Below are 26,832 nucleotides of genomic sequence, written 5' to 3' on the forward strand. Positions count from 1 at the left end.
TTGCACGTTCTTTCTGTGTCAGCACATTCTAAATGGACTCCTTAAGAATCATTTCTCTCAGTCATCATGAGTTATTATTTGCTGGATGCACTCCAGAAAACTGAGCTAGATTTTTCAGACAGTAGTTGCTATTATCCTCCATGATTGGCTGTAATTTTTTTTCTCTTCTAAGTCCATTTCTTCAAATTCCAGGTAGTTCAAAACCTTCAGTAAAGACTCACTGCTTATCCAAACTGTTTTAGTCTAAGACAGAAATAAAATTAGTTTTTTTGAATAAATGAGCTACATGATTTTGGATTAACCTGTGCCAGTTTGCTCAAAGCAATGCAGTAAAAACTCATTCTTTTGCAAGGGTCAGCAATGCATTTGCGTATTATAAACTGCTGATAAAAATGTTTACCTAATTATATATATGATAGTTTTAATATCTGTAGCAGAAAGTGACAAGCTGATCATGCAGGATATTGATTTATTTCTTCAAAGGTAGCTAATTGTGGAAAGATAGCCAAATGGAAAGTAAACTTCATTTAACACATTAGCCAATAACTTATACTCTTTTTGTGGTTCATGTGGAAACTTTTGTTTTATTAAGTTTCTGCTTAACAGCTTGTTCTAAATTAAGTTATTTTAGAATGGGTCTGCCATTTCTCTCCACCCCTAAGAATATAGACATCGCTCATCATGAAGACTTCCAGCTGAATTTCAAAGCTACTGAATCCCATTCCAATGCTCCATTGTTTTGTGGAGCTTTGACCAGCTGCCAATTCCTTCTAAGGCTACATCCACACTACACCAGATGAATACGTAACCAAAGCTTTTTCTCCTTGTTTTTACCCTCCGTCCACACTAAAATGGCGTTTTGGTCCCCCGAAACTGGAGCTTTTCAGAAACGCTTTCCAGGGTGGGTATTTTTGAAAACACTGCTCGGGCAGATCAGTGTGGACGGGGTAACCGGAGATTTCTGAAAATGCTATCAGATGGCAATGCGCTATTTCATTGTTTTCTTGAACGTAACCTAACAATTTCAGAACAGACGGCAACGAGACTGAAGCCAGAAGAGTTAGAAATGTACTCACCAAATACTTTGACCCATAACTCACTGAATAAATAAGTATACTGTACTCACTTTGCCCTGTTTTCTGTCCTTGCTCGTATGAAGGTGGTTTACCTATTTATGCAAGTACTTCTCTGACAATAGATGTGTAACAGCCTAATGTAACATTGTATGGAAATACAAGATAACACTGATGCAGACATGTTTTATACAGTTAACAAGGGGCTTTAATAATGCAACAGAGTTAGTTTTTCAATGTTCGTCGTCAGCCCGGTCAATCTGTCTGTGAACTCCCTGTCGGTTGCCTCTGTATTCTCCAGTATTTGTTTTTTTTTTAGTTCTAAGTTCTCCTGCGCGAGAGCCAACAGCTGTCTGTTGTTTTAAGTTTTTCTAGTCTGTAACTACACAAATGCGTACTTTTACGGCAAGATACAACGCCAAACACGTCGTTTGTTTTCAGTAGATGTGTCCTGCACATGCCCAACAGGAGGAGATTCGCTAAATCTCCATTTCAATGTGGATAGAGATATTTTCAAAAACGCATAGTGTGGACGCCTATCGTTCTTTCACGATACCGGTGTTTTCAAAATTATCCAGTCTAGTGTGGATGTAGCCTAAGGTCATTGACATAGCGAGGACATAAGGCAGATTGCAAGTACTAGAGTATCAGATTTCCCATGCTTTCTTTCACACCTAATGTCTAATGCAGATGAAGACACCCTGATTTCCTTGGCTGCGTAAGTCTAGGGCAGAGCCTCCGACCCTGCCAAACTCACGAGATTGAAGCACACTCGATCCCACCCCAAACCCCGGTTTGTGTGGATGCTGTGTCATTTGCTATCCTGTTACAAATTAATGCCATGAAATAACAGACATATGATTAAAGGAGCTATATTTATGAATCTTAACTAAAAGGTTGGTAAAGAATAACAAAACAAAAAGGGCCCATTCTAATTAAACAGTCAAATGTGCACAAGTTGGAGTTCATCTTGAACTTCTCTGTCACTCACGCGCTGGGGCCTCAGTCAAAGTGGAAGCACAAACCTCCTTCCGAACGTCACTCGCAACCCATCTGCAACGCAGCCACGACCGGTTCTCCCCAGTGTCTTCCCTCTTCCATCTCCTCCCGAACAAAAGCTCCAACCCAACCTTAGTACCCCTCATCAGAAAAACCTCCCCTTAATCCAACCATCCAAATGGGATGGCACACATTTCTCCTCATCTCTTGTCTTCAACAGTAACCCAAACAAGCATGAAAACAGAACAGAACTGACAAAATGAAGTACATACAGTATAACATTAAAACTATGAACCAGGGCATTACACAGGTATGCCAGGTCACCTTGCACGAGTTAGATCCTCCAGTCTAGACTCCCAGAGGTCTAACTTTCACCCTGTCCTCACATTCACATAGTCCATTTCCGACACCTCCCTTCTCTTTCTCAATCTTACTGTCTTTACCTCCAGAGACAGTTTATCCACCAGTGTCTATTATAAAGCCATGGACACTCACAGCTACCTGGACTACACCTTGTCCCACCCTACCACTTGTAAAAACTCCATCCCCTTTTCTCAATTCCTCCATCTCTGCCACATCTGCTCTCAGGATGAGGCTTTTCATTCTAGAATGAAAGAGATGTCCCCCTTTTTAAAAGAAAGGGGATTCCCTTCCTCCATCATCAACTTTGCCCTCAACTGCATCTCTTCCATTTCACACACATCTGCTCTTACTCCATCCTCCCGCCACTCTACCAGGGATAGGGTTCCTCATGTCCTTACCTACTACCCCACCCACCAGCCTCTGCATACAGCACATATTTCTCTGAAACTTCTGCCACCCCCAAAGGGATTCCCCCACCGAGTACATCTTTCCCTCCCCACTACCTTCTACTTTCCACTGGGGTCGCTCCCTACACAATTCTCTTGTCTATTTGTCCCTTCCCACAGATCTCCCTCCTGGACCTTAATTCTTGCAAGCAGAACAAGTTCTACACCTTCTACCATTCAGGACCCTTCAGTCCTTCCTAGTCCTCCAAGTGAGGCGACACTTCACCTGTGAGTCTTTTGGGGTCATATACTGTGTTCGGTGCCTCCTGTCTATCAGTGAAATCTGACGTAGATTGGGAGACCACTTCACTGAGCATCTACGCTCCGTCCGTTACAAGAAGTGGGATCTCCCAGTGGCCACCCATTGTAATTCCACTTCCCATTCCCATTCGGATAGGTCTATCCATGGCCTTGTCCACTGTCGTGATGAGGCCACACTTAGGTTGGAGGAACAACATAGTATATTCTGTCTGGGTAGCCTCCAACCTGATGGCATGAACATCAATTTTTCAAACTTCCAGTAATGTCCCCACCCCCACCCCTCTCCATCTCCTGTCCCCTTTTCCTTCTCTCATCTCATCTCCTTACTCACCCATTGCTTCCCTCTGGTGCTCCTTCCCCACCCCCCCCCTTTTTCTTTCTTCCAAGGCCTTCTGTCTTTTTCACCAATTAACTTCCCAAGTCTTTACGTCATCTTATTCCCCCTTCAGGTTTCACCTATCACCTTGTGTTTCTCTCTGCCCTCCCCCACCTTTTAAAAGGGTGCTGAAAGGGTTTGGCCCGAAACGTTGACTGTACTTTTTATGATAGATGCTGCCCGGCCTGCTGAATTCTCCCAGCATTTTGTGTGTGTTGCTGGATTTCCAGCATCTGCAGATTTTCTGTTGTTTCTGACTCTCAGAGGTGTCGTTTCAGTGATGCAGCAAGGACCAGATTTGCAGCGAAGGTCCATTGGATTTTAGGATCAACCAATGGTCTTCAGACCTAAAGAGAAGATTTTTGTAATAAGCTTCCAGTGAATCTACAGGGATGAAGTCGAAATTGCAAGACCATTCTGGACAAGAAGCTAGGGCACAAGTTTTGCATTTTGCAGTTTTACAAAGGGATGAATTCGAAAGTGTTCCAGCATTCACAGAGTAATTAAATATTTTATGATATTTTTATTCCATTTTTGAGAAGAGAGAATTTTTATTCCATTTTTGAGAAGAGACATCGAGAGTGTGGAATCTGCCTGAACTCTAGCTCTGCACATTAAGTTGCTGACCCTGATATAAAGCAGTAAATGTTTCTATTCACCCCGGGAAAGGTTGCCAGTGCAAACATCAGGGCACTTGCACATCATCCATTAACGAGTTCAGTTCATGAGGGGATCTCAGCACCTCAGGGATTTCCTACTCTATAACTTGGTGGGCTGCTTTGCCCTATTGTGTGATAACTCATACCATTTCATAGAGTGATCAGCCCCCAAGAATATTTGCAATGTGCAGTTGAAACTTGTAAACGCTGGGGTTTCCTGCTTTTGAACTTGGACTTTGCAGTTAGCCAACAATAGTTCAGCCTAGCATTTGGAAAATTTGATCCATCATATTCCTTGCCAGCAAGACTGGAATATCCAAGAGTTGCTGGCAGACTGTTCCCAGGGTCCAGGATCGGTCTGTGAAGTTGTAGCAGTTATTAAATACTAATGTTGGGGACCTGCACAGTTGAGCTTTGTACAGGAACAGCACCTCCATTGGTTTTGGTGAGGGGGAAACAGATTTCAGACTCTAATGTAACTCTAATGTAACTTACACTAATGTAAGAAAGATTCTTAAATGTTTTATATTTTTTAATTATTTATATTTGGCTTCTTTTCTTTTACTGCCTTAATTTGTTCAATAGTTTTAAGTGTTTCTAAGTCTCAGAGTTTTCATAAGATGCTGCATGCTTGTTCTTGTAGAACCGTAGCTCTAGGACAGGGGTCAGCAACCTTTACCACTGAAAGAGCCACTTGGACCCGTTTCCCACAGAAAAGAAAACACTGGGAGCCGCAAAACCCGTTTGACATTTAAAATGAAATAACACTGCATACAACGTTTTTTTTGCCTTTATGCTATGTATAAACAAACTATAATGTGTTGCATTTATGAAATTGATGAACTCCTGCAGAGAAAACGAAATTACATTTCTGCATGCAACAAAAACATTTTGAACTCCGAAAAAAAGACGTTGGGTTGAAAGTTACTTTTAAGTAAAATATTCAATGTCTATTTGAGTCCTTCTTGTATTTATGAAAAACGCCGAACTTAAATTTTCCGCCAGCAGCAAACCAAAAATAACGTCAGCCAGCTGTCATCCTGAAAAATGAAAGGACTATTTCACTGAACAATGAAAAAATATGAATATAAGTAAAATAATAGGCAATTAAAATATTTATCATACTTGGTTAATGGGATTTCTGCTCCTGGACCTCAGCGCACAGCGTCTGCACATCAGGGCTGTATGATGTCACCTTCATCTTTACACAGGATCGCAAGCTGTCATCTGTGAGGTTTTCAATATCACTCCATTTGTGTTTCTGAGCAAGAACGGCCTTCTGACGGGCAACATCTTCAAGGTCTGCTGTCAAGCGTCTAAACTTGGACACCCATATGTCTTTGTCGGCTATGTCGGCCAGTTCCATCTCAAGATCAGGTTGACTCACACCTGCCAATGCAGTCGTATTCAGTAGGGAAGGATCGATGCTTAAGGGAGTGACCGGGAAGGATAATGTGTTTTTTTCCTCTCTGAACTCACAGAAGCGTTTCCCAAACGATGTTTGCATTGCGATGATTGCAGAATGTAAATACTCCGAAATTATCATGTCGTGACCTTGTTTGAACTCTCTCAAATTGGGGAAGTGAGACAAAGTGCCTTTCTGTAAATCTCTGGCAAGCACTGTCAACTTGCGCTCGAATGCCAAAACATCCTCCAACATGTGCAGGGCTGTACGTCCTTTCCCCTGAAGAGCTGTGTTCAGCGTGTTCAGGTGCGCTGTCATGTCTACCATGAAGTGTAGCTTTTCCAGCCACTCTGGCTGTTCCAGCTCAGGAAAGGTGAGCCCTTTGCTGCCCAGGAAAGTTTTCACTTCTTCCAGACACGCGACAAAGCGTTTCAGCACCTTCCGTCTGGACAGCCAGCGATAAAAACACGTTGTAGCGGTGTCAGTAAACTGCAGTCAAAGATAGCTTTATTCGAACTAAACAGCCTTGCTTTTCAGCTTCCCTCAACCCAGCCCCCATGGACGCAGATGCTGCAAAAGACGCGTACTCACAAACCCCCGTAGGCTATCTCCCTTAGCCGGAATGCTGGCTAATTGTGAGCCGTTTTATGATGTGGCAGGAAATGTGTCGCTACACTTAGGTTGTACAAGATCACCATAATTACATTTCAAAAGCTAACAAACTAACATAAAATACATTTTAATTAAATACTGACCAATTATTTCCCAAAGCCACAGGGAGCCGCAGCACAGAGGTGAAAGAGCCACAAATGGCTCGGGAGCCGCAGGTTGCCGACCCCCGCTCTAGGACAACATCCAATCACCGTCAATCTTCAGGCCATGCCACTCAGGGATTTGGGCTATATTTTTTTATGCTGACTGTATGTTCTTGTACTATCTAGTGATAAGTTTGTCTGCTGTCTAACTGTATGTGCTATGTGCCTGTCGGGACACGCCCCTGCTGACTCGCCTACGTCTCAGTGTGAGTTATTGATGGTGCATCACTAACTGTATGTGCCATGTGCAGGGTGTGACTGGTGGTACTGTATTTGGCACCTTTGCCCTGGAGAATGCTGCTTTGTTTGTAGATATACATGTGTATGGTTAAATAACAGCTAAACTTGAGATTTCTCACTCCTCACTCAGCTAATTAAACAATTAGTGTGCTGTCTCCAATGAGCTAACTCACAGTAAAGACTTGTCTATATGTGGAAGCTGAAAACCCACAGGTACCTCTGGTTTGTACCTTTCACAGCCCTCCAGCCTGGTTTGGGCAAATCACATCACATACGATGTATGAGCACCAACATTTGTTGGGGGTTTGCCCTGAAACTCTGACACTTGGAGGATGTTTCTCTGGCACTCTTTCTTCCTAGCAACCCCTCCCTTTCTTACCTGACAAAGGTCCCATGTGGCACTTCATGTGAGGAAAGGGGAACTGAAAGAGGTTATTCTTGAAAGTCCAGGTAGTTCCCCTAGCAGTGTCTGAGCCCAGCAGACTGCCCCACTTCCCAGTTGGGAAAGTCTAGTACAGTGTTAGCAGTAAGGAAAACCTCAGAATCCTTCAAGTCAGTAATTTCCCATATGAGCTGCCTAGGTTACTGAGTCATTATATCCACGGGAGGTTGCAAAATGCCGTCTGGTCAGTGGATTGTGGGTGATCTGATTGCATCTGAAGATTAAAATGTACAGATACCAGAAACCTGAAATAAAAGCAGAAAGTGCTGGAAACACAGCAGGTTCTATAGAGAGAAAAGCAGAGTTGACTTCCACAGTCCACTAGATGGAGGGTGCAGAGATAAAACACATAGAAAACCTGCAGCACAATACAGGCCCTTCGGCCCACAATGCTGTTCTGAACATGTACTTTCTTTAGAAATTGCCTAAGGCTACCCATAGCCCTTTATTTTTGTAAGCTCAATGTACCTATCCAGGAGTCTCTTATCCGCCACCACCACTGTTGCCGGCAGCCCATTCCATGCACTCACCACTCTCTGAGTAAAAAACTTACCCCTGACATCCCTGTACTGACTTCCAAGTGTCTTAAAACTGTGCCCTCTTGTGTTAGCCATTTCAGCCCTGGGAAAAAGCCTCTGACTTTCCACACAATCCGTGCCTGTCATCATCTCATAAGGCCTGCTCCCCAATCCAGGCAACATCCTTGTAAGTCTCCTCTGCACCCTTTCTATGGTTTCCACATCCTTCCTGTAGTGAGGTGACCAGAACTGAGCACAGTACTCCAGGTGGGGTCTGCCCAGGGTCCTATAACATTATCTCTTGGCTGTTAAACTCAATCCCACGGTTGATGAAGGCCAATGCACCATATGCCTTCTTAACCACAGAGTCAACCTGCGCAGCAGCTTTGAGTGTCCTATGGACTTCGACCACACAATCGCTCTGATCCTCCACACTGCCAAGAGTCTTACCACTAATACTATTCTGCCATCACGTTTGAGCTACCAAAATGAACCACCTCACACCTATCTGGGTTGAACTCTATCTGCCACTTCTCAGCCCAGTTTTGCATCCTATCAATGTCCCACTGTAACCTCTGACAGCCCTCCACACTATCCACAACACCCCCAACCTTTGTGTCATCAGCAAATTTACTAACCCATTCCTCCTGCTGAGGTTTAGAGAAAGGGTCTTCAACTGGAATCATTAACTCTTCCTATTTCCACAGATGCTGCCTGACCTGTAGAGTGTTTCCAGCCTTCTTTTCATGTACGTGTTTGAGTCAGCTTGCATCGGGCAGAGCATAACCCACTGACGCTTTATGTTCAATTTTCAACATCTTTGTTTGCATTGTCGCCAGTGTGTAAAGCTGAAGTTGAGTTTCAGTTTTCTCTCATTCTGTTGTTTTGTAGGTCAAGCGGAAGGTGGCATCCCAGCTGACCATGGTAAGTTTCACTTAGCATATGGAACATTGAACTGTGTGCATGTGAACTCTGTTTCCATGACCATGTTCACAAGGGTTTGGTCAATCACTGTTTTATGTGACTGCTTGTGTGGATCCTCTTTCTGAAACTTGTCTTCCCCTGTTCTGGTAAAACAGACAATGCTGTAGTTTCAACTGTCATTTTAAAGCAAACAAGTTTATTTGTACTGCACTTTTCAAATCCAAGGCAAGATAGAACAAGATATTGTAGCGGTGTGCTACAAGCAGCGCTAAAATTACGACACGGAGTCGGTAACTGCAGTCGAAGGAAAAACTTTATTCGAAAACTTCAGCCTCACTTTTAAGCCTCTGTCAACCGGCCCCCCATGGCGAAGAGGCTCCAAAGCTCTGTGCTCGCAAACCCCCGTAGGCTATCTAATTGTGAGTCGGTTCGCATACGCTAGGAAATGAGCCGCCACATAACCCCCCCCCAGAACCGGCGATACACCCCCCAATGTCCACAGCCTGGGCCAGAACCTGCTTGGGAGGTCGGCCTCTGCGCCGAGGCGCCGGAAACTCGGCCGGTTGCGCCAGGTCCACATGGGCCGGCTTGAGGCGGTCCACCGTGAAAACCTCCTCCCTCCCCCCAACGTCCAGCACGAACGTGGACCCGTTGTTCCGGAGCACCGTAAACGGCCCCTCGTATGGCCGCTGCAGCGGCGGCCGATGCCCGCCCCTTCGTACAAACACAAACTTACAGTTCCGTAGGTCTTTGGGTACGCAGGTCGGGTGCCGCCCATGCTGTGAAGTGGGTATGGGGGCCAGGTTACCGAGCTTCTCGCGAAGTCTGCCCAGGACTGCTGCGGGAGCTTCCTCTTGCCCCCTTGGGGCTGGTAGGAACTCCCCGGGGACGGCCAGGGGCGCGCCGTATACCAACTCGGCCGACGAGGCGTGCAGGTCGTCCTTGGGCGCTGTGCGAATGCCGAGTAGGACCCAGGGAAGCTCGTCCGCCCAGTTGGCTCCTCGCAGGCGGGCCATGAGGGCCGACTTCAGGTGACGGTGGAAACGCTCCACTAGCCCGTTCGACTGTGGGTGGTAGGCAGTGGTGTGGTGCAGCTGAGTCCCCAAAAGGCTGGCCATAGCTGACCACAGGCTGGAGGTGAACTGGGCGCCTCTGTCGGAGGTAATGTGGGCTGGTACACCAAAGCGGGATATCCAGGTGGCGAGCAGGGCTCGGGCGCAAGATTCGGAGGTGGTGTCGGTGAGCGGGACCGCCTCTGGCCATCTTGTGAACCGGTCCACGATAGTCAGGAGGTAACGCGCTCCGCGCGACACTGGCAGGGGGCCCACGATATCCACATGAATGTGGTCGAAACGCCGGTGGGCGGGATGGAACTGCTGCGGTGGGGCTTTGGTGTGCCGCTGCACCTTGGCCGTCTGGCAGTGCATGCACGTTCTGGCCCATTCACTGACCTGTTTGCGGAGACCGTGCCAAACGAACCTGCTGGAAACCAGCCGGACAGTTGTCCGGATGGAGGGATGCGCCAAGTTATGAATGGAGTCGAAAACACGTCGCCGCCAGGCTGCGGGGACGACCGGACGGGGCCGGCCGGTGGCGACGTCACAGAGTAGGGTCCTCTCACCTGGGCCCACGGGGAAGTCCTGGAGCTGCAAACCAGAGACTGCAGTCCTGTAACTCGGAATCTCCTCATCTACCTGCTGTGCCTCTGCCAGTGCCTCAAAGTCTACCCCTTGGGAAAGGGCATGAACGGTAGGGCGAGAGAGCGCATCCGCCACGACATTGTCCTTACCCGAGACGTGCCGGACATCCGTTGTGTATTCAGAGATGTAGGACAGGTGGCGTTGCTGGCGGGATGACCAGGGGTCGGATGCTTTCGTAAACACAAAGGTAAGCGGTTTGTGGTCCGTGAACGCGGTGAAGGGCCGGCCTTCTAGGAAGTACCTGAAATGCCGGATTGCCAGGTAGAGCGCCAACAGTTCCCGGTCAAAAGCACTGTACTTGAGCTCGGGTGGCCGCAGGTGTTTGCTGAAAAACGCCAGGGGTTGCCAGCAACCTGCGATGAGTTGCTCCAGCACCCCACCGACTGCCGTGTTTGATGCGTCCACTGTGAGGGCGGTAGGGGCGTCCATTCGGGGATGTACTAGCATTGCGGCGTCAGCCAAAGCTTCCTTCGTTTGAACGAAAGCGGCGGCGGACTCCTCGTCCCAGGTAATGTTCTTGCTCGGACCCGACATCAGGGCGAACAGGGGGCGCATGATCCGGGCAGCTGAAGGGAGGAAGCGGCGGTAGAAATTGACCATACCTACGAATTCCTGAAGGCCTTTGATCGTGGTGGGTCGGGGGAAGTGGCGGACCGCATCTACCTTAGCGGGCAGAGGGGTCGCCCCGTCTTTAGTAATCCTGTGGCCCAGGAAGTCAATGGTATCAAGTCCGAACTGGCATTTGGCAGGGTTGATTGTAAGACCGTACTCACTCAGTCGGGCGCAGAGTTGACGGAGGTGGGACAGATGCTCCTGACGACTGCCGCTGGCTATGAGGATGTCATCCAAATAGATGAACGCGAAGTCCAGGTCCCGTCCCACCGCGTCCATTAACCGCTGGAACGTCTGTGCGGCATTCTTCAGGCCGAACGGCATGCGGAGGAACTCGAAGAGGCCAAACGGGGTGATGAGAGCCGTTTTGGGGACGTCGTCAGGATGCATCGGGATTTGATGGTACCCTCGGACAAGGTCGACCTTGGAGAAGATCCGGGCGCCGTGCAGGTTTGCCGCAAAGTCCTGAATGTGCGGCACAGGGTAGCGGTCCGGTGTGGTAGCCTCGTTCAGCCTGCGGTAGTCGCCGCACGGTCTCCAGCCCCCCGTCGCTTTGGGCACCATGTGCAGGGGGGAAGCCCAGGGGCTGTCGGACCGCCGGATGATCCCCAATTCCTCCATTCTCTGGAACTCCTCCTTCGCCAGTCGGAGCTTGTCCGGGGGAAGCCGCCGAGCACGGGCATGGAGGGGTGGTCCCTGTGTCGGGATGTGGTGCTGTACGCCATGCCTGGGCATGGCTGCTGTGAACTGCGGTGCCAGAACCGATGGGAACTCCGCCAGGACCCTGGTGAAATCGTTGTCGGACAGCGTGATGGAGCCGAGGTGAGGGGCTGGCAACTGGGCCGTGCCCAGGGAGAACGTCTGAAAGGTCTCGGCGTGTACCAGTCTCTTCCTGGGCAGGTCAACCAGCAGGCTGTGAGCTCGCAAAAAATCCGCACCCAGAAGCGGTTGGGCTACGGCGGCCAGTGTGAAGTCCCACGTGAACTGGCTGGGGCCGAACTGTAGCTGCACCTGACGGGTGCCATAGGTCCTTACTGTGCTGCCATTCACGGCCCTCAGGGGGGGACCCGGTGCCCTGCTGCGGGTGTCGTAACTCGTCGGAGGTAAAACGCTGACCTCAGCCCCAGTATCGACCAAAAAGCGGCGTCCCGACCTGCTATCCCACACATACAGGAGGCTATCCCGATGGCCAGCCGCCGTAGCCATCAGCGGCGGCTGGCCCTGGCGTTTCCCGGGAACTTGCAGGGCGGGCGGCAACGGCGGGCTTCTGCGCCCCACCGCTGGTGGTAGAAGCACCAGTGGTCATTGGGCCGGGGGTTAGTGGGCTCTGCGGCCCGGCCTGGACTGGTTTGCTGCCGGGAGCGTGGCTGGGAGATCTGTGCGATGGACACCCCGCTCACCTTTTTGGCGTTCCACAGCAAGTCCGCCCGGGCTGCCACCTTCCGGGGGTCACTGAAATCCGCGTCGGACAGCAGCAGGCGTATGTCCTCGGGCAGCTGCTCCAGGAATGCCTGCTCAAACATGAGGCCTGTGTGTCCCTCGGCCAGAGACAACATCTCATTCATTAAAGCCGATGGAGGTCTGTCTCCCAAGCCATCCAGGTGCAGTAAACGGGCAGCCCGCTCGCGCCGTGAGAGTCCGAAAGTCCTGAGGAGCAGAGCTTTGAATTCCGTGTACTTGCCGTCTGCCGGGGGCGACTGTACGAACTCCGCGACCTGGGCAGCTGTGTCCTGGTCGAGGGAGCCCACCACGTAGTAGTAGCGGGTGTCTTCTGAGGTGATCCGGCAAACGTGGAATTGGGCTTCGGCTTGCTGGAACCATAGGTCCGGGCGCTGTGTCCAGAAACCCGGCAGTTTCAACGAAACCGCATGAACAGAGGCGGCGTCGGTCATTTCTGGTCCAAAAATCGTTTGGACCGTCGGGGTCACCAATTGTAGCGGTGTGCTACACGCCGCGCTAAAATTACGACACGGAGTCGGTAACTGCAGTCGAAGGAAAAACTTTATTTGAAAACTTCAGCCTCACTTTTAAGCCTCTGTCAACCGGCCCCCCATGGCGAAGAGGCTCCAAAGCTCTGTGCTCGCAAACCCCCGTAGGCTATCTAATTGTGAGTCGGTTCGCATACGCTAGGAAATGAGCCGCCACAATATCTTGTTGAACAAGATCAAGCATCAAATTTCAGACAATATATAAGAGAATAAAATCACACAAAAATAGATATGATAAATAGAAGTTAAAGTGTAGCTTTTCTAACTAAAAGCTACAACAAAAAGAAAAGCTTTAAGCCTTGATTTAAAAGAGCTTAAAGTTGGGGCAGCTTCAGATCCTCTGGAAAGTTATTCCAGAGCAGAGTATCTAAAAGCTGCTTCACTATGCTTAGTTTTGACCCCGGGGATGGTAAGCAAACCCTCCCCATATGATCTGAGAGCTTGGGAAGGTTCATAATGCAGCAAGAGATTGGAATTGTATTTTGGCCCTAGACATTATAAACCAGTAGTAACATTTTAAAGTCAATCCTCTGATAGACAGGAAGCCAGTGTAGCGATCAGAGAACTGGAGTGATATGTTCTACTTTCTTGGTCTTAGTGAGGACTCTAGCAGTCGTGTTTGGAATGAGCTGCAGCTGTATGAGGGATTTTTTACAGTGACCTGTGAAAATGCCATTACAGTAGTCAAGCCTACTAAAAATAAATGCATGGATTGAGTTTTCTAGATCTTAAAGGGATGCGTTCTGGCAGCAACTGGTTGTGAGGGGCTGCTGCATTGTTGATTCTGTTACCATCTAATATATGAAGCACAAGGGCCATATACAGTAGCACTGTATTGTAAGAATGTCATGAAAATCATCTTTTCCTGACCATATCAGAACTGGCTAGTTCTGAAAAGAGGCAATGCACTTGTTTTGCCCCTCTAAATAAATGTATAGTCCACTGATACAAGAGGTATTGCAGAGGATGGGAATCCAGAGCAATACACAAAATGTGCTGGAGGAACTCAACAGATGAGACCTGCTGAGCTCCTCCAGCTCACTGTGTGTATTGTATAGTCTACTGATAGTTTCCAGCTTCTTTTTTTCAATGTATATTACTCTGGTGTTCAAAGATTCAAAGTGCATTTATTATCAACAAAAGTATAAATTATAGAATCTTGAGATTTGTTCGCTTAACAGGCAAGTTGCAAAGCAAGGAACTCGAAAGAACCCAATTAAAAATAAGACCAAATCCTGCCCCCCCCCACCAGTATCCACTGAGAAAGAGAGAAAAAACAAAACAAGTCATGCAAGCAATAGAAGCAAGCAGCAGCAGCATTCCAAACCCTTCGATCCAACTATGGTTCTGCACCACAGTTCCAACACAGTCACCTTCTATCTATTGCCCTGATGCACCATCAATAACTCACACTGAGACGTAAGGTGAGATATCGGCTTTTATTGACTGGAAGAAGGAACCAGGAGTGAGTGTCCATCATACTATGTCCTGGAGACTGAGGCCGAGCGTCAGGCCTCAGATCGCCTTTATACAGGGGCCTGTGGGAGGAGCCACAGGAGCAATCAGCAGGGGGCGTGTCCCGACAGGCACATAGTTCACCACATGCCCTTGTTCCTCTCCCTCCATTTACTCACTAGTAACCAGCTTTCTGTTGCCATCTCCTAGTCTCCACTGATATCAGTTGTATCATCAGGCTACCCTTGGCCTCAATCCTATCACAGACACAGACTTGGGTTTTTCTCCACACCCTTCTCACACTCCGCAACTTAAAATATGCTTGGTTTCACAACTCTACTGTTCTGATGAAGGGTCATTAACCCGAAGCAATTGCAGTACTTTTCCTGTCCCAGCAGATGCTGTTTGATAATGTTTTTAATTTCCATTTCAGACTTCTGCTTTTTGAAAAAAAATCATTACTGTACTTTATTGTTCATCTTCAAATGAACCGGTACATTTCCCATCGTAGATCAGTGATTCCATTCTAATAAGTAAGTCATCAATGTGATGACCTTTGTAGCATCCAAGGTAATAATGTGTGCCTTTCTTTCCCTGTAGGAGAGAGAGGGGAAAAATCTGTTGCTATCGTCCATTTAAGCACTGATGACAGGTAGGACCAGCAATGGAGGTTCTGCTGAGGAATTTTGAGCAGCTCATGGTCAAATTAAAAAGCAGAAAGTGAAGAGTGATAAGCTCTGGATTACTAACTGAGCCAGGTGAAATTTGGCAAGGGTAAAAATAATTAAAAAGGTAAGTACTGGCTCAAAATATGATGGGGCAGCAATGGGTTCCAATTCATGGAACACTGGCACCATTATTGGGGAAAGAGAGAGAGAGCTGTTCCATTGTGATCGACTTCGCTTAAATTGTGCTCTGGTGCATCATTTAAGTAAGACTGTAGATATGGACTTAAAATAATAGAAGGAGGATAGGATGTTTAATAAATCAAGAAAAATGAGGGAGTGATATCAGAGGATAGTGAAGAGAAATTGACAAAGTTGGGTAGAAAATGTCTAGTTCACATGAGCTTGTCAGACCTCTGAGTATTTTTGCTACAATGAATAAATGCTCTCCCTGCCAGATTGCCCTGAAATGAATTGAATTTCAGTTTATTGTCATTTAGAAATCACAAATGCAATGCAGTTAAAAAATGAGACAACGTTCCTCCAGAATGCTATCACAAAAGCACATGACAAAACAGACTACACCAGAAAATCCACATAACGTTTGGCAATCCCCAAACTTCCTTGAAGAGGTTGGGGGTGGGTAATTCCCAAAGTAGTAAATGAGGAGCCATCTTAAGTACTGTGTCTGAGAGCATCTTCACCCCAGCACCCCTGGCAGGGACAGATATTCTCCTGACCCTTTGTGGAAAAATGGATGAGAAGGGAAAACTCAGCAGAAAGTCAGGTACATTTCTTCATCACCTCTAGATTGGTTCTGGTAAGGGTAAGGTTTTGTTGTGGGTAAAAGACAGGGAAAGCCTGGCGATTTTTTACTGGCAAATTTCTAAAAGTGGCTCACTGAGTAGAATGCTCAGTGGTGGGTAGAGTGGTGGGTAATTCTGAGCTGGTGAGATTTTCAGAAAGATTCTAGAGTCATGAATTAATTCTTTCTGGTCCGAAGGGGATACAGTAATTCTTGGAATTAGTCTTTACAGAAGAGCTTTCTCCATTTACTTCATCCAAAACTTATCAATGTAACCTTGTGTTCCTGTTTCTCTTTAAGTGCTCTTACTTTCCCCTTGCTTTCCTTTAAACGTTGTCTGCCTTAACCACTCCCTGTGGAATGAAGATTCCAACCACTTTCAGTAAAGATGGTTCCCTATGTAATTCTGATTAAAATATAATCAGCTTCCTCAGTGGAGACGTCTTTTTCTACACCATCCAGTTCCTGTGTAACTTTTAAAACCTAATCCAGCACATTGCTCAGTCTTCCCTTGGGTCAAAGAAAGGGTTTGGTAGTACGTGATAGGTGAAACTGGGAGAGGGGGAGGAGTGGAGTAAAGAGCTGAGAAGTTGATTAGTGAAAGAGATGAAGGGCTGGAGAAGGGGGAATCTGATAGGAGAGGACAGAAGACCATGGAAGAAAGGGAAGGGGGAGGTAAGGAGATAAGGTGAGAGGGGGTAATGGGAATGGGGAATAGTGAAGGAGAGGGAGGGCCACTACAGGAAGTTTGAGAAATCGATGTTCATGCCATCAGGTTGGAGGCTACCCAGATGGAATATAAGGTGTTGCTCCTCCAACCTGAGTGTGGCCTCACCTCAGCCATAGAGAAGGTTATGGGCTGAAATGTTGGAATGGGAATGGGAAGTGGTATTAAAATGGGTGGCCAATGGGAGATCCCACTTTTTCTGCCGGACGGAGTGTAGGTGTTTGGCGAAGTGGTCTCCCAATCTACATTGGGTCTCACCGATATACAGGAGACCACACCAAGATGATCCCAACTGACTCACATGTGAAGTGTTGCCTCACCTGGAAGGACTGTTTGGGGCCCTGAATGGTAGTGAAGGAGGAGGTGTAGCACTTGTTCTGCTTGCAAGGATAAAGGGGATCTTTCTGTCTTGAGTGAGGTCAGGCTTGCTATGGTGATCAATTTCGATGGATTGTCTAGTTCAGAGGTCGGCAACCTGCGGCTCTTTCATCTCTGTGATGCGGCTCCCCGTGGTTTGTTAGCTTTTGAAATGTAATTCGAAATTTGAAGATTATGGTGATCTTGTACAATCTAAAAACTTTGTGGAGACACCATTTCCTGGCACATCCGAACCAGCTCACAATTAGCCAGCATTCCGGCTAAGGGAGATAGCCTACGGGGGTTTGTGAGTACGTGTCTTTTGGAGCATCTGCGCCCATGGGGACGGGTTGAGGGAGGGTTTAAAGCAAGGCTGTTTAGTTCGAATAAAGTTACCTTTGACTGCAGTCTTTATTTTAGCGCTGCGTGTAGCACACCGCTACAACGTGTTTTTTTATCGCTATTAATATACATCACCACTGCCAAAGCCTGACACCCGCCTGTGCGCGCTTTCTTTTAATTCTTCGATCCAAGGTAGGCTAACTATGGAGCAACCTTCAACCCAACGTCTTTTTTTCGGAGTTCAAAATGTTTTTGTTGCATGCAGAAATGTAATTTTGTTTTCTCTGCAGGAGTTCATCAATTTCATAAATGCAACACATTATAGTTTGTTTATACATAGCATAAAGGCAAAAAAAACCCGTTGTATGCAGTGTTATTTCATTTTGTGGCTCCCAGTGTTTTCTTTTCTGTGGGAAATGGGTCCATATTGGCTCTTTCAGTGATAAAGGTTGCCGACCCCTGGTCTAGTTGATGATGACGATGACTGCCTTCATTATCCTATCAGACAACTCATCAACAGTTTTATCAATACAGCAACCCTGACCTATTCCTCCCCCACCATTTCTGCATCTCATTCTCTCTTTCCTAGTTCTGACAAAGGTCTTTGACTTGAAATGCAAAGTATTTGTATCCTCAGCTGCTTGAGCTGCAGGGTGTTTCAGATCTTCAGCATCTGTGTTTGTTTTGTTTTCATTAAATGGATGGATGCCTGAAGCCTATGTTTAGCAATGACCCACCCTATTTGCTCTTTCTTTCACAATAGTACAGGAAGTCCATTAATCTAGAGTAAATTTAACTCACCGCTGTTCATTAAACAACCCCCAACTTTTGTCAATAGAAGCTTGCAACACTGTGTGTCAGACAGGGTGGTCAGCAGCACTGGGGCTCCACAGGGGACTGTCCTGTCTCCCTTTCTCTTCACCATCTACACCTCGGACTTCAACTACTGCACAGAGTCTTGCCATCTACAGAAATTTTCTGATGATTCTGCCATAGTTGGATGCATCAGCAAGGGAGATGAGGCGAAGTACAGGGCTACGGTGGGAAACTTTGTCACATGGTGTGAGCAGAATCATCTGCAGCTTAATGTGAAAAAGACTAAGGAGCTGGTGGTGGGCCTGAGGAGGGCTAAGGCACCGGTGACCCCTGTTTCCATCCAAGAGGTCAGTGTGGACATGGTAGAGGATTACAAATACCTGGGGATATGAATTTTCTGGTCAAAGAAAACTGAGGCTGTCTACAAGAAGGGTCAGAGCCTGTCTCTACTTCCTGAGGAGACTGAGGTCCTTTAACATCTGCCGGACGATGCTAAGCTACGAGTCTGTGGTGGCCAGTGCTATCACGTTTGCTGTTGTGTGCTGGGGCAGCAGGCTGAGGGTAGCAGACACCAACAGAATCAACAAACTCATTCGTAAGGCCAGTGACGTTGTGGGTTGGAACTGGACTCTCTGATGGTGGTGTCTGAAAAGTGGATGCTGTCCAAGTTGCATGCCATCTTGGACAATGTCTCCCATCCACTCCATAATGTACTGGTTAGGCACAGGAGTACATTCAGCCAGAGACTCAATCCACCGAGATGCAACACTGAGCGTCATAGGAAGTCATTCCTGCCTGTGGCCATCAAATTTTACAACTCCTCCCTTGGAGTGTCAGACACCCTGAGCCAATAGGCTGGTCCTGGACTTATTTCCACGGCATGATTAACTTAATATTATTTAATTATTTATGGTTTTATAATGCTATATTTCTACACTATTCTTGGTTGGTGCGACTGTAACGAAACCCAATTTCCCTCGGGATCAATAAAGTCTGTCTGTCTGTCTGTCTGTCTGACCTCCTGGGCACTGGTGCTGCCTGAATGTGTGAACAGTGTGACACAGCAAATAGGGCCTTTCCATGCCTCTTTTAGTTAGTTTCAGTGCTTTCAACAAGTCTTCTCACTTGCAGCACTGATGTGAAGAAGGAGAGAACAGTGGCTTTAAAATCATCTCCACTCAAGTCTGTTTGTCATTCAGTGAGAACATGAATAAATAACCCTATAAATGTGTTTTTACCCTTTAACCTTCGGTGCCTGTGGTGATGAGGATGGCTCCTGGCAGTCACAGAGGAGCAATCAGCTTGGTAGGTCATTGCTGGCCACGGAGGTCATTAGGCTGGAAGGCCCCTCAGACATTGGGAAGTCTGGTTTTTGCTGTGGATGTGAATTTCATTCTGGTTGCTGCTCATTGTTGAGATGGAAACCTTGCCCACCTGTGGCAGCCTTTTTCACAGATTTCAGAAACACAAAACCATCCCGAAAATACATGGGCCACAAAACTGGTAATCGCCTCTTTGAAGCTTTGGCACCAGGTATTGAAGGTGTGATCAGATTATTCAACAGATTTGGGGTGGAATTTGCAACTTCAGCGATGGTGTGTAATTGGAAGTATCTGAAGGCTTGCTTGTCACCCGTATAGATTGTCCGTCTTTTGTACTGATTACTGACTTTTGCTGGTGATCTAGGCTCCATGGCCAGTGGCAATTGAAAGATTATTTTATTGAGAGATACAGCATGGTAACAGGCCCTTCTGGCCTGATATTAAGACCAAATAACCTACTAACTTGATAGCATAGTGGTTCGGGCAACATTATTACAATTTGAGGCATTGGAGTTTGGAGTTCAGGGGTGGAATACATGGGTTTCCTCCGGATGGTCCAGTTTCCTCCCACATTCCAAAGAAGGACCAGTTAGTAGTTGAATTGGTCGTTGTAAATTAGGCTAGGGTTGGATAGGTGGGTTGCTGGGCAGTGCCACTCGTTGCACTGGAAGGACCTGTCCTGCATTGTATCTCTAAATAAATAAAATTAAAAATTACCCGTACATCTTTAGAATGTGGGAGGAATACGGAGCATCCGGAGGACACCTATAGTTTTAGACTGACTCCTCAGGATAAAGGTCATCGTTTTCATTGTATATATAGATCACCAGTGCACATTCCTTCAGAAAAATATATAGATAGATAGATAGATACTTTATTCATCCCCAAGGGGAAATTCAACATTTTTCCAGTGTCCCATACACTTATTGTAGCAAAACTAATTACATACAGTATTTAACTCAGTATAAATATGATATGCATCTAAAATCACCCTCCCAAAAAGCATTAATAAATAGCTTTTAAAAAGTTCTTAAATAGTTTACTAAAGTGCATTGAGTGGTAACTTAAGCTCAGTCCTAACCCCGGCACTTTAACATGTCTTGCCCCTGGTGGTTGAATATAGCACAGAAATGTCAAAATTCAGGCATTTGTCCCAATATCCGTCATTTTAAGTCTACACACTGGTATGGAGTTAACTTCCAAACCAAAGCTGATTGCTGTTTCCAGGGGACTTCCTTGGGGCCCAACTTCCATCTGCATCCAAACAGTGATTGTCAACACCTGCAAGAGGAAGGCCAGATACTTCTAATGCTGCAGGCTCCCACAGGTTTGGCAAATTCTGGGGCCCGGTGGCAGTTGTGAGATGTGCAGTTGTCATGGGATTTGCTTTCCAAAGTCAGAGGATCATCCAAGCAGGATTACCACCGTCAAACTTCGCACCTTTTCTCACAGAAGGAGGATCCCCAAGCACTGTCACAGAGTCAAAAATACATACATCACAGAAACAGGCCTTTTGGCCCATAGAATCAGAATCAGATTTATTATCGCTCATATATGTTGTGAAATTTATTGTTTTGTGGCAACAGTAGAGTGCAATAGATTAAAAAAATTACTGTAAGTTAAATTAATATATATTGTGGTTGCGTGCAAAGCGCTACGAAAGGAACATATGGAGGCCAAGAGAGCTGAACTCAGAATGACTTTACTGATTCAAACTCGCGCTCTTAAATCTCCCCTCCCAAGAGTCCCTGCGTCCAGCGGGGCGGACGTGACGTCAGACCGTCCCCAGAAGTGGGCTGCGCGTCTGCCTGTGGCTCCCGATGGCGGTTCGAGTCCCGTGTGTGCGGACCGCCACTATATAACAAAGTGGATACTTAATGCAAAAAGAGAGCAAAGGTAGTGGTCATGGGTTTGTGGCCCATTCAGAAATGATGACAGAGGGAAAGAATCTGTTCCTAAAATGCTGAATGTCTGTCTTGTGGCTCCTATGCCTCCTTCCCTGTGGTAGCAATCGAAAGAGGGAATGTCCTGGATGGTGAGGATCCTTAATAAGAGAATGCCTCCTCTTAAAGCATCACCTATTGGAAGGTGTCCTTGATGGTGGGGATAGAACTGACTGAGCTGACAATCCTCTGTAGCTTTTTCCTATCCCGTGCACTGGCATACCAGACGGTGATGTAACCAGTCAGAATGCTCCCACGGTACATCTATAGAAATTTGATCATCTTTAGTGACATACAAAATCTCCTCAAGCTCCTAATGAAGTATAGCCACTGGTGTGGCTTTTTTGTAATTGCATCAATATGTTAGGACCAGGGTAGCTCCTCAGAGATGTTGACACCCACAAACTTGACGCTGCACACCCTTTTCACCACTGACCACTCAATGACAACGGGTGAGTGTTCTCCTGACTTCCCCTTCCTGAGGTCCACAATCAGTTCTGTGGTCTTACTGGCTCTGAGTGTATGGTTGCATTGTGACACTACTCGACCAGTTGACCTATCTCACTCCTGTTCGCCTCCCTATCACCATCTGAGATTCTGCCAACAACAGCGTGTCATCAGCAAATTTATGCTTGTATACTAATATGTATACTTCTATACTAATTTTACATTAATCACGTTTTTATTCCCCCCAGAATTCCATCACCTCGCCTACCCACCACCCCCAGATTTACATATTTGCACACTAAGGGGAATTTACTGAACCCAATTGACCCATCAACCTGTGCCGGAGGACCCAAGAGAATACACAGTCTCAGGATACAGGAACTCCACTCAGGCAGCATGCAAGATCAGGATGAAACCAAAGTTTCTTGTGCTATGAGAAAGCAGCTCTCATAGCCACACTACTGTGCGGCCAACTCTCTGGTGTCCCCCTGGTTGGCATAGCTCCCATTACAGGCAGAGCTGCAAGAATAATGCCCTCATCTTCAAGGCTGCTGAGCATCAAAATACTAAGGGTCAGGAATTCCCAATGCTTTCATGTACCTGATAGGCACAGAGTCATTTACACCCTATAATTTTACTTAGCAGTGACATGTAAACAGGGACGACAGGCTCACATTGGGGTCTCGGTTCTGGCTCAGCATCTCCAACCTCACATCAGAGGTTGCGGCTTCAGCCAGCTCAACACGGGGCAGACACCACAGGAGCCGCAAGCTGCTGCCTTCACGCGATGGTTGGCAAAAATTGTCCAGTAACTGTAGAGCTTCCTTACTTTCATCTCAAGCTCCAAGTTTTGAAATGCAGCTGGAGATGAAGAGGCAGTCCTGAGGCTCCAATGTCGTCCTGTCACATTCCTTTGCATAATCAACTCTTTGAACCCCTGACGGTGTAAGCAGAACTCTCCTAGAAAACCAATGAAGTTTCTTGTTCGTATCTGTTTCACACCTGATTGTTTTTACATAGATACTGAAACCTGAATCAATGAGAAGGAATTAGGAATCATGAGTAAAACTCACTCTAAACCATTAAGATATTCCTGATCAACAGAGCTTCCTTATTAGATACTCGATTCGACTGAGGATATCAGAGGATATTCCCACTCCAATTTTCTGTTTTCTAAACCAGACTCTCGAGGACTATTACTTTTAAAACCAGACTTAACACAAACTTTGGGAATTCTGTGTACACAGGATCACAAGAAATGCCTTATTCCTTCCTTAGAAAACTCAATCAAGTCATTCCAATGTGATTTTATTTTAACAATTCATGTTCCATAATTTCTAAATGAAGGTTTATAACATCCCTTAGGAGTACGTGGTACAAAATGTGAATTCCATACGCCAGGGTTGCCTGGCATAACTCCAACACTAGACCTAAACTGAACAAATTTTTAAATTGATTTCACCTCTTCACTCATCATAGCCCACGCTCTGTAGACATTGTTCTGGGCAGTGCATTCATTATCAGACTGAAGGGAAACTTGAACTTAAAATTACAAGGTTTATGGAAATAACACATATATAGTATATGAGTATTTGCTGACACTATTTTCAGCAGAGTATGTTATTTGCTATCCGATTACTGCATTACCACTTATATCCAAATAGACTTAGATATATATTTGCTTAAGGCAATGTTAATGGGGATTTGATATGAACAAATCCCCAAAATCAGATGAAATAGATTTTAGTTTGTTATAGTGGAGAATCAATCAGTATTGATAAGATTCTGTAGAATGTAAAATATAATATGTACATTTAAGAATGTTGATAAATCTAACTCATGAGCTAAAAAGTCATTATCTGACACCAGTAAGTGTTTTTTATGAAATGTATAACATCCTGCTTTTGTATAGTAATTTAAATAAAGTAGCTGACAAGAGTGCAGTCCTTCAAATGTTATGTTGGACTGGTAAGAAACTGAAGGTAAATGATGTACTGCACACAAACTGCTCCCTGCCAACATTGTTCCTCTGCATGAGATCCAAGACTCTGGGCACTGCACAGCACCAATGATGAGCATCAAGAAGTCGCATTTACAGGACTGCGTTGTCAGTCGACTGGACAACGTTCAGGGAATCATCTTCAGATCTGAACGAATAAGCCACAGTTGTCACCACCTTCAGAAAGACCTGTGTGGATGAGTGTGAGCCTTCGAGGTCATAATAGATATACCCTCAAATCAAAAGCCGTGGATGAACCTGGAAATTCATAGTCTGCTCTGGGCTAGATCTGTAGCATTTAAGACCTGTGATTCAGAACTAATCAAAAAGTCCAGGAACCTTTGGAAGGTTCCAACTGAAGTTAGAGATGGCATTGGATACATGTCAGCTCTAGTGGAGGGTTTGCAGATCCTTACTTCCTACAATGCGAAACCTAGCATCATGAATGGCTCTGTTGCTTCACTCCCAGGTGAGATCAATGCCTTTTATGCACATTTTGAAAGGGAGAATAAAACTACACCTGTGTGAGTCCCTGCAGCATCTGGTGACCCTGTGATCTCTGTCTCAGAAGCCAACGTCAGAACGTCTTTCAGGAGGGTGAACCCTCACAAGGCATCAGACCCTGATGATGTACCTGGTAGGGCTCTGAAAACCTGTGCCAACCAACTTGCCGGAGTGTTCATGAACATCTTCAATCTCTCACTGCTGCATTTGGAGGTTCCCACCTGCTTCAAAAGGGTGACCATCACGTCAATGCCCAAGAAGAGCAAGGTTAATTACCTCAATGACTGTGCAGTCACATCTACCATGATGAAGTGTTTTGAGAGGTTGGGAATCAACTCCTGCCTAAGCAAGGACTTGGACCCGCTGCAAGTTGCCTGTTAACACAATAGGTCTACAGCTGATGCAATCTCACTGGCTTTCCACTTAGCCTTGGACACCTGAACATTAGCAATGCCTACCTCAAACTGCAGTTTATTATTTACAGCTCATTGTTCAATACAATCATACCCTCAGTTCTAATCTACAAGCTTCTGTATCTCCCTCTGCAACTGGATCATTGGCTTCCTCACCAAGAGACCACATTCAGTACAGATCAGAAATAACACGTCCTCCTTGCTGATCATCAACACTGGTGAACCTCAAGGATGAGTGCTTGGCCTACTGCTGTACTTTCTCTACACTCACAACAGTGTGGCTAGGCACAGCTCGAACACCATCTATAAATATGCCGGTGGCACAACTCTCATTGGCAAAATTTCAGATGGTAATGAGAGGCATACATGAGCAAGATAGATCAGCTGGTTGAGTGGTGTTGGAACAACCTTACATGCAACATCAATAAGACCAAAGAATTGGACTTCAGGAAGTCTTTATCAAGGGATCAGCAGCGGAAAGGGTGAGCAATTTCAAGTTCTTGAGTGTCATCATCCCTGTAGATCAATCCTAGGTCCAATATATTGATGAAAATTTCAAAAAAGTTATGACAGTAGCTATGTTTCATTAGAAGTTTCAGGAGACATGGGATATCACCAAAGACACTTACTTGTAAATCTGATGTACCATGGAGCTGATTCTTAACTGACTGCATCATCATTTGGTATGGAGAAGCCGCTGCATAGGATTGGCAAAAGTTGTGAACTCAATCAGCTCCATCATGGGCACAAGCCTCCCCAGCATTGAGGACACCTCTTTGCACTGCCTAATTAATTTAATTTATAAATACTGTATCTATATATATATATATATATATATATATATATATATATATAGATATATATATATTCCTTATTGTAACTTACAGGTTTTTAAAAAATATTTTGTACTGCTGACACAAAGCAACAGATCTCACAACATATACCAGTGATATTAAACTGAACTTTTAATTAAACTTAGGTCAGTGTATCAAGACTTGTAGAGGTAAAACATTTTACAAGCAATAGAAGGGAGAAGGACACTCTGCAAGAGACATACAGCCTATATTTCTTCAGTTGAGGTTGATAGTGAGCAATGGCCAGGAAAATCTTGGGGGGGGGGGGTGAGATTGAACACTACGTTTTGTTAGAAGAGATGCAATAGAAAGTAGCATATGATCGTAACCTGACCTTTTCTTTATTTTCAAAAAAAAACTTAGGAGCTCAAACAACAAAAGCAAAAGCAACATTTCAGACCATCGCCTTCTCATCACTCCCAAAATTTTGACTTTTTTTTGTAATTTAACCTGTTCTTTCTTCCACACTGTCACAGACTTTTGCTTGCCTTTCCTCCTCCTCCATACCACATCACTACATCTTAAAAGTTAGAGACACTCAGGACAGTAACAACGCTTTAGCCCATCATATACATGCTGATAAACAACATCTACGCTAATCCCATTTCCCACCAATTACCCATCTACACTGGCCAATCTCCCACCAATTACCTTTCTACGCTAATCCCATTTCCCACCAATTACCCATCTACACTGGCCAATCTCCCACCAATTACCTTTCTACGCTAATCCTATTTCCCACCAATTACCCATCTACACTGGCCAATCTCCCACCAATTACCTTTCTACGCTAATCCCATTTCCCACCAATTACCCATCTACACTGGCCAATCTCCCACCAATTACCTTTCTACGCTAATCCTATTTCCCACCAATTACCCATCTATACTAATCCCATTTCTTTATTACCTTTAACCTGCCCAATTCTCATGAAAAATCTTTCACCAAGTGAAAGTAAAAATGACTTCATCCATGGACTTGTCTTTTACCAAGTAGAAATGACTTTGAATGGGGAAACTTGCAAGGCCCTCTGGGCTATCATCTTATCTGACAAGGAAGGAAGGAAGATCAGTTAGGTTTTTTCAGCATCTCTTCTGAAGATGCTGGAGGATAGCTGGTAAATTAAACCAAAAATATGTTCTGCCAAATGAAGGAGCTTACACAGAAAGTAAGCTTTTATTTGTGAGCTTATTCCCAGAGTTAAGTGGGAATATAACTGGCACATCTGTTCATCTCTGTCCCTGTATTTTCTAATATTGAGAACCTGGTTACTCAATCACAATAGTAGGCCAGCCCAGGTAAGGATATTAATGGACATGGGTTTTTCCTTCAATCTAGTACTTAATGAGCCTAACAACACAC

At 45.7% G+C, this 26,832-nt stretch overlaps 1 protein-coding gene across 6 annotated transcripts in view; it reads left to right on the forward strand.

Annotated features, from left to right (window-relative positions):
- The window catches only part of rph3ab (rabphilin 3A homolog (mouse), b), a 269,820-nt gene that overhangs the window by 187,307 nt on the left and 55,681 nt on the right, over positions 1–26,832 (forward strand). For 5 of the 6 annotated variants that reach the window (XM_059987937.1, XM_059987939.1, XM_059987936.1 and 2 more), the window contains exon 7: positions 8,489–8,521. The exons of the other annotated variant lie outside the window; for it this stretch is intronic. In XM_059987937.1, coding sequence (XP_059843920.1) covers positions 8,489–8,521 — 33 coding nt within the window. The remainder of the gene's footprint in view (positions 1–8,488; positions 8,522–26,832) is intronic. 6 annotated transcript variants of the gene reach the window in all.

Source organism: Hypanus sabinus, chromosome 13, assembly GCF_030144855.1.
Source record: "Hypanus sabinus isolate sHypSab1 chromosome 13, sHypSab1.hap1, whole genome shotgun sequence".
NCBI classification, from domain to species: Eukaryota; Metazoa; Chordata; class Chondrichthyes; order Myliobatiformes; family Dasyatidae; genus Hypanus; species Hypanus sabinus.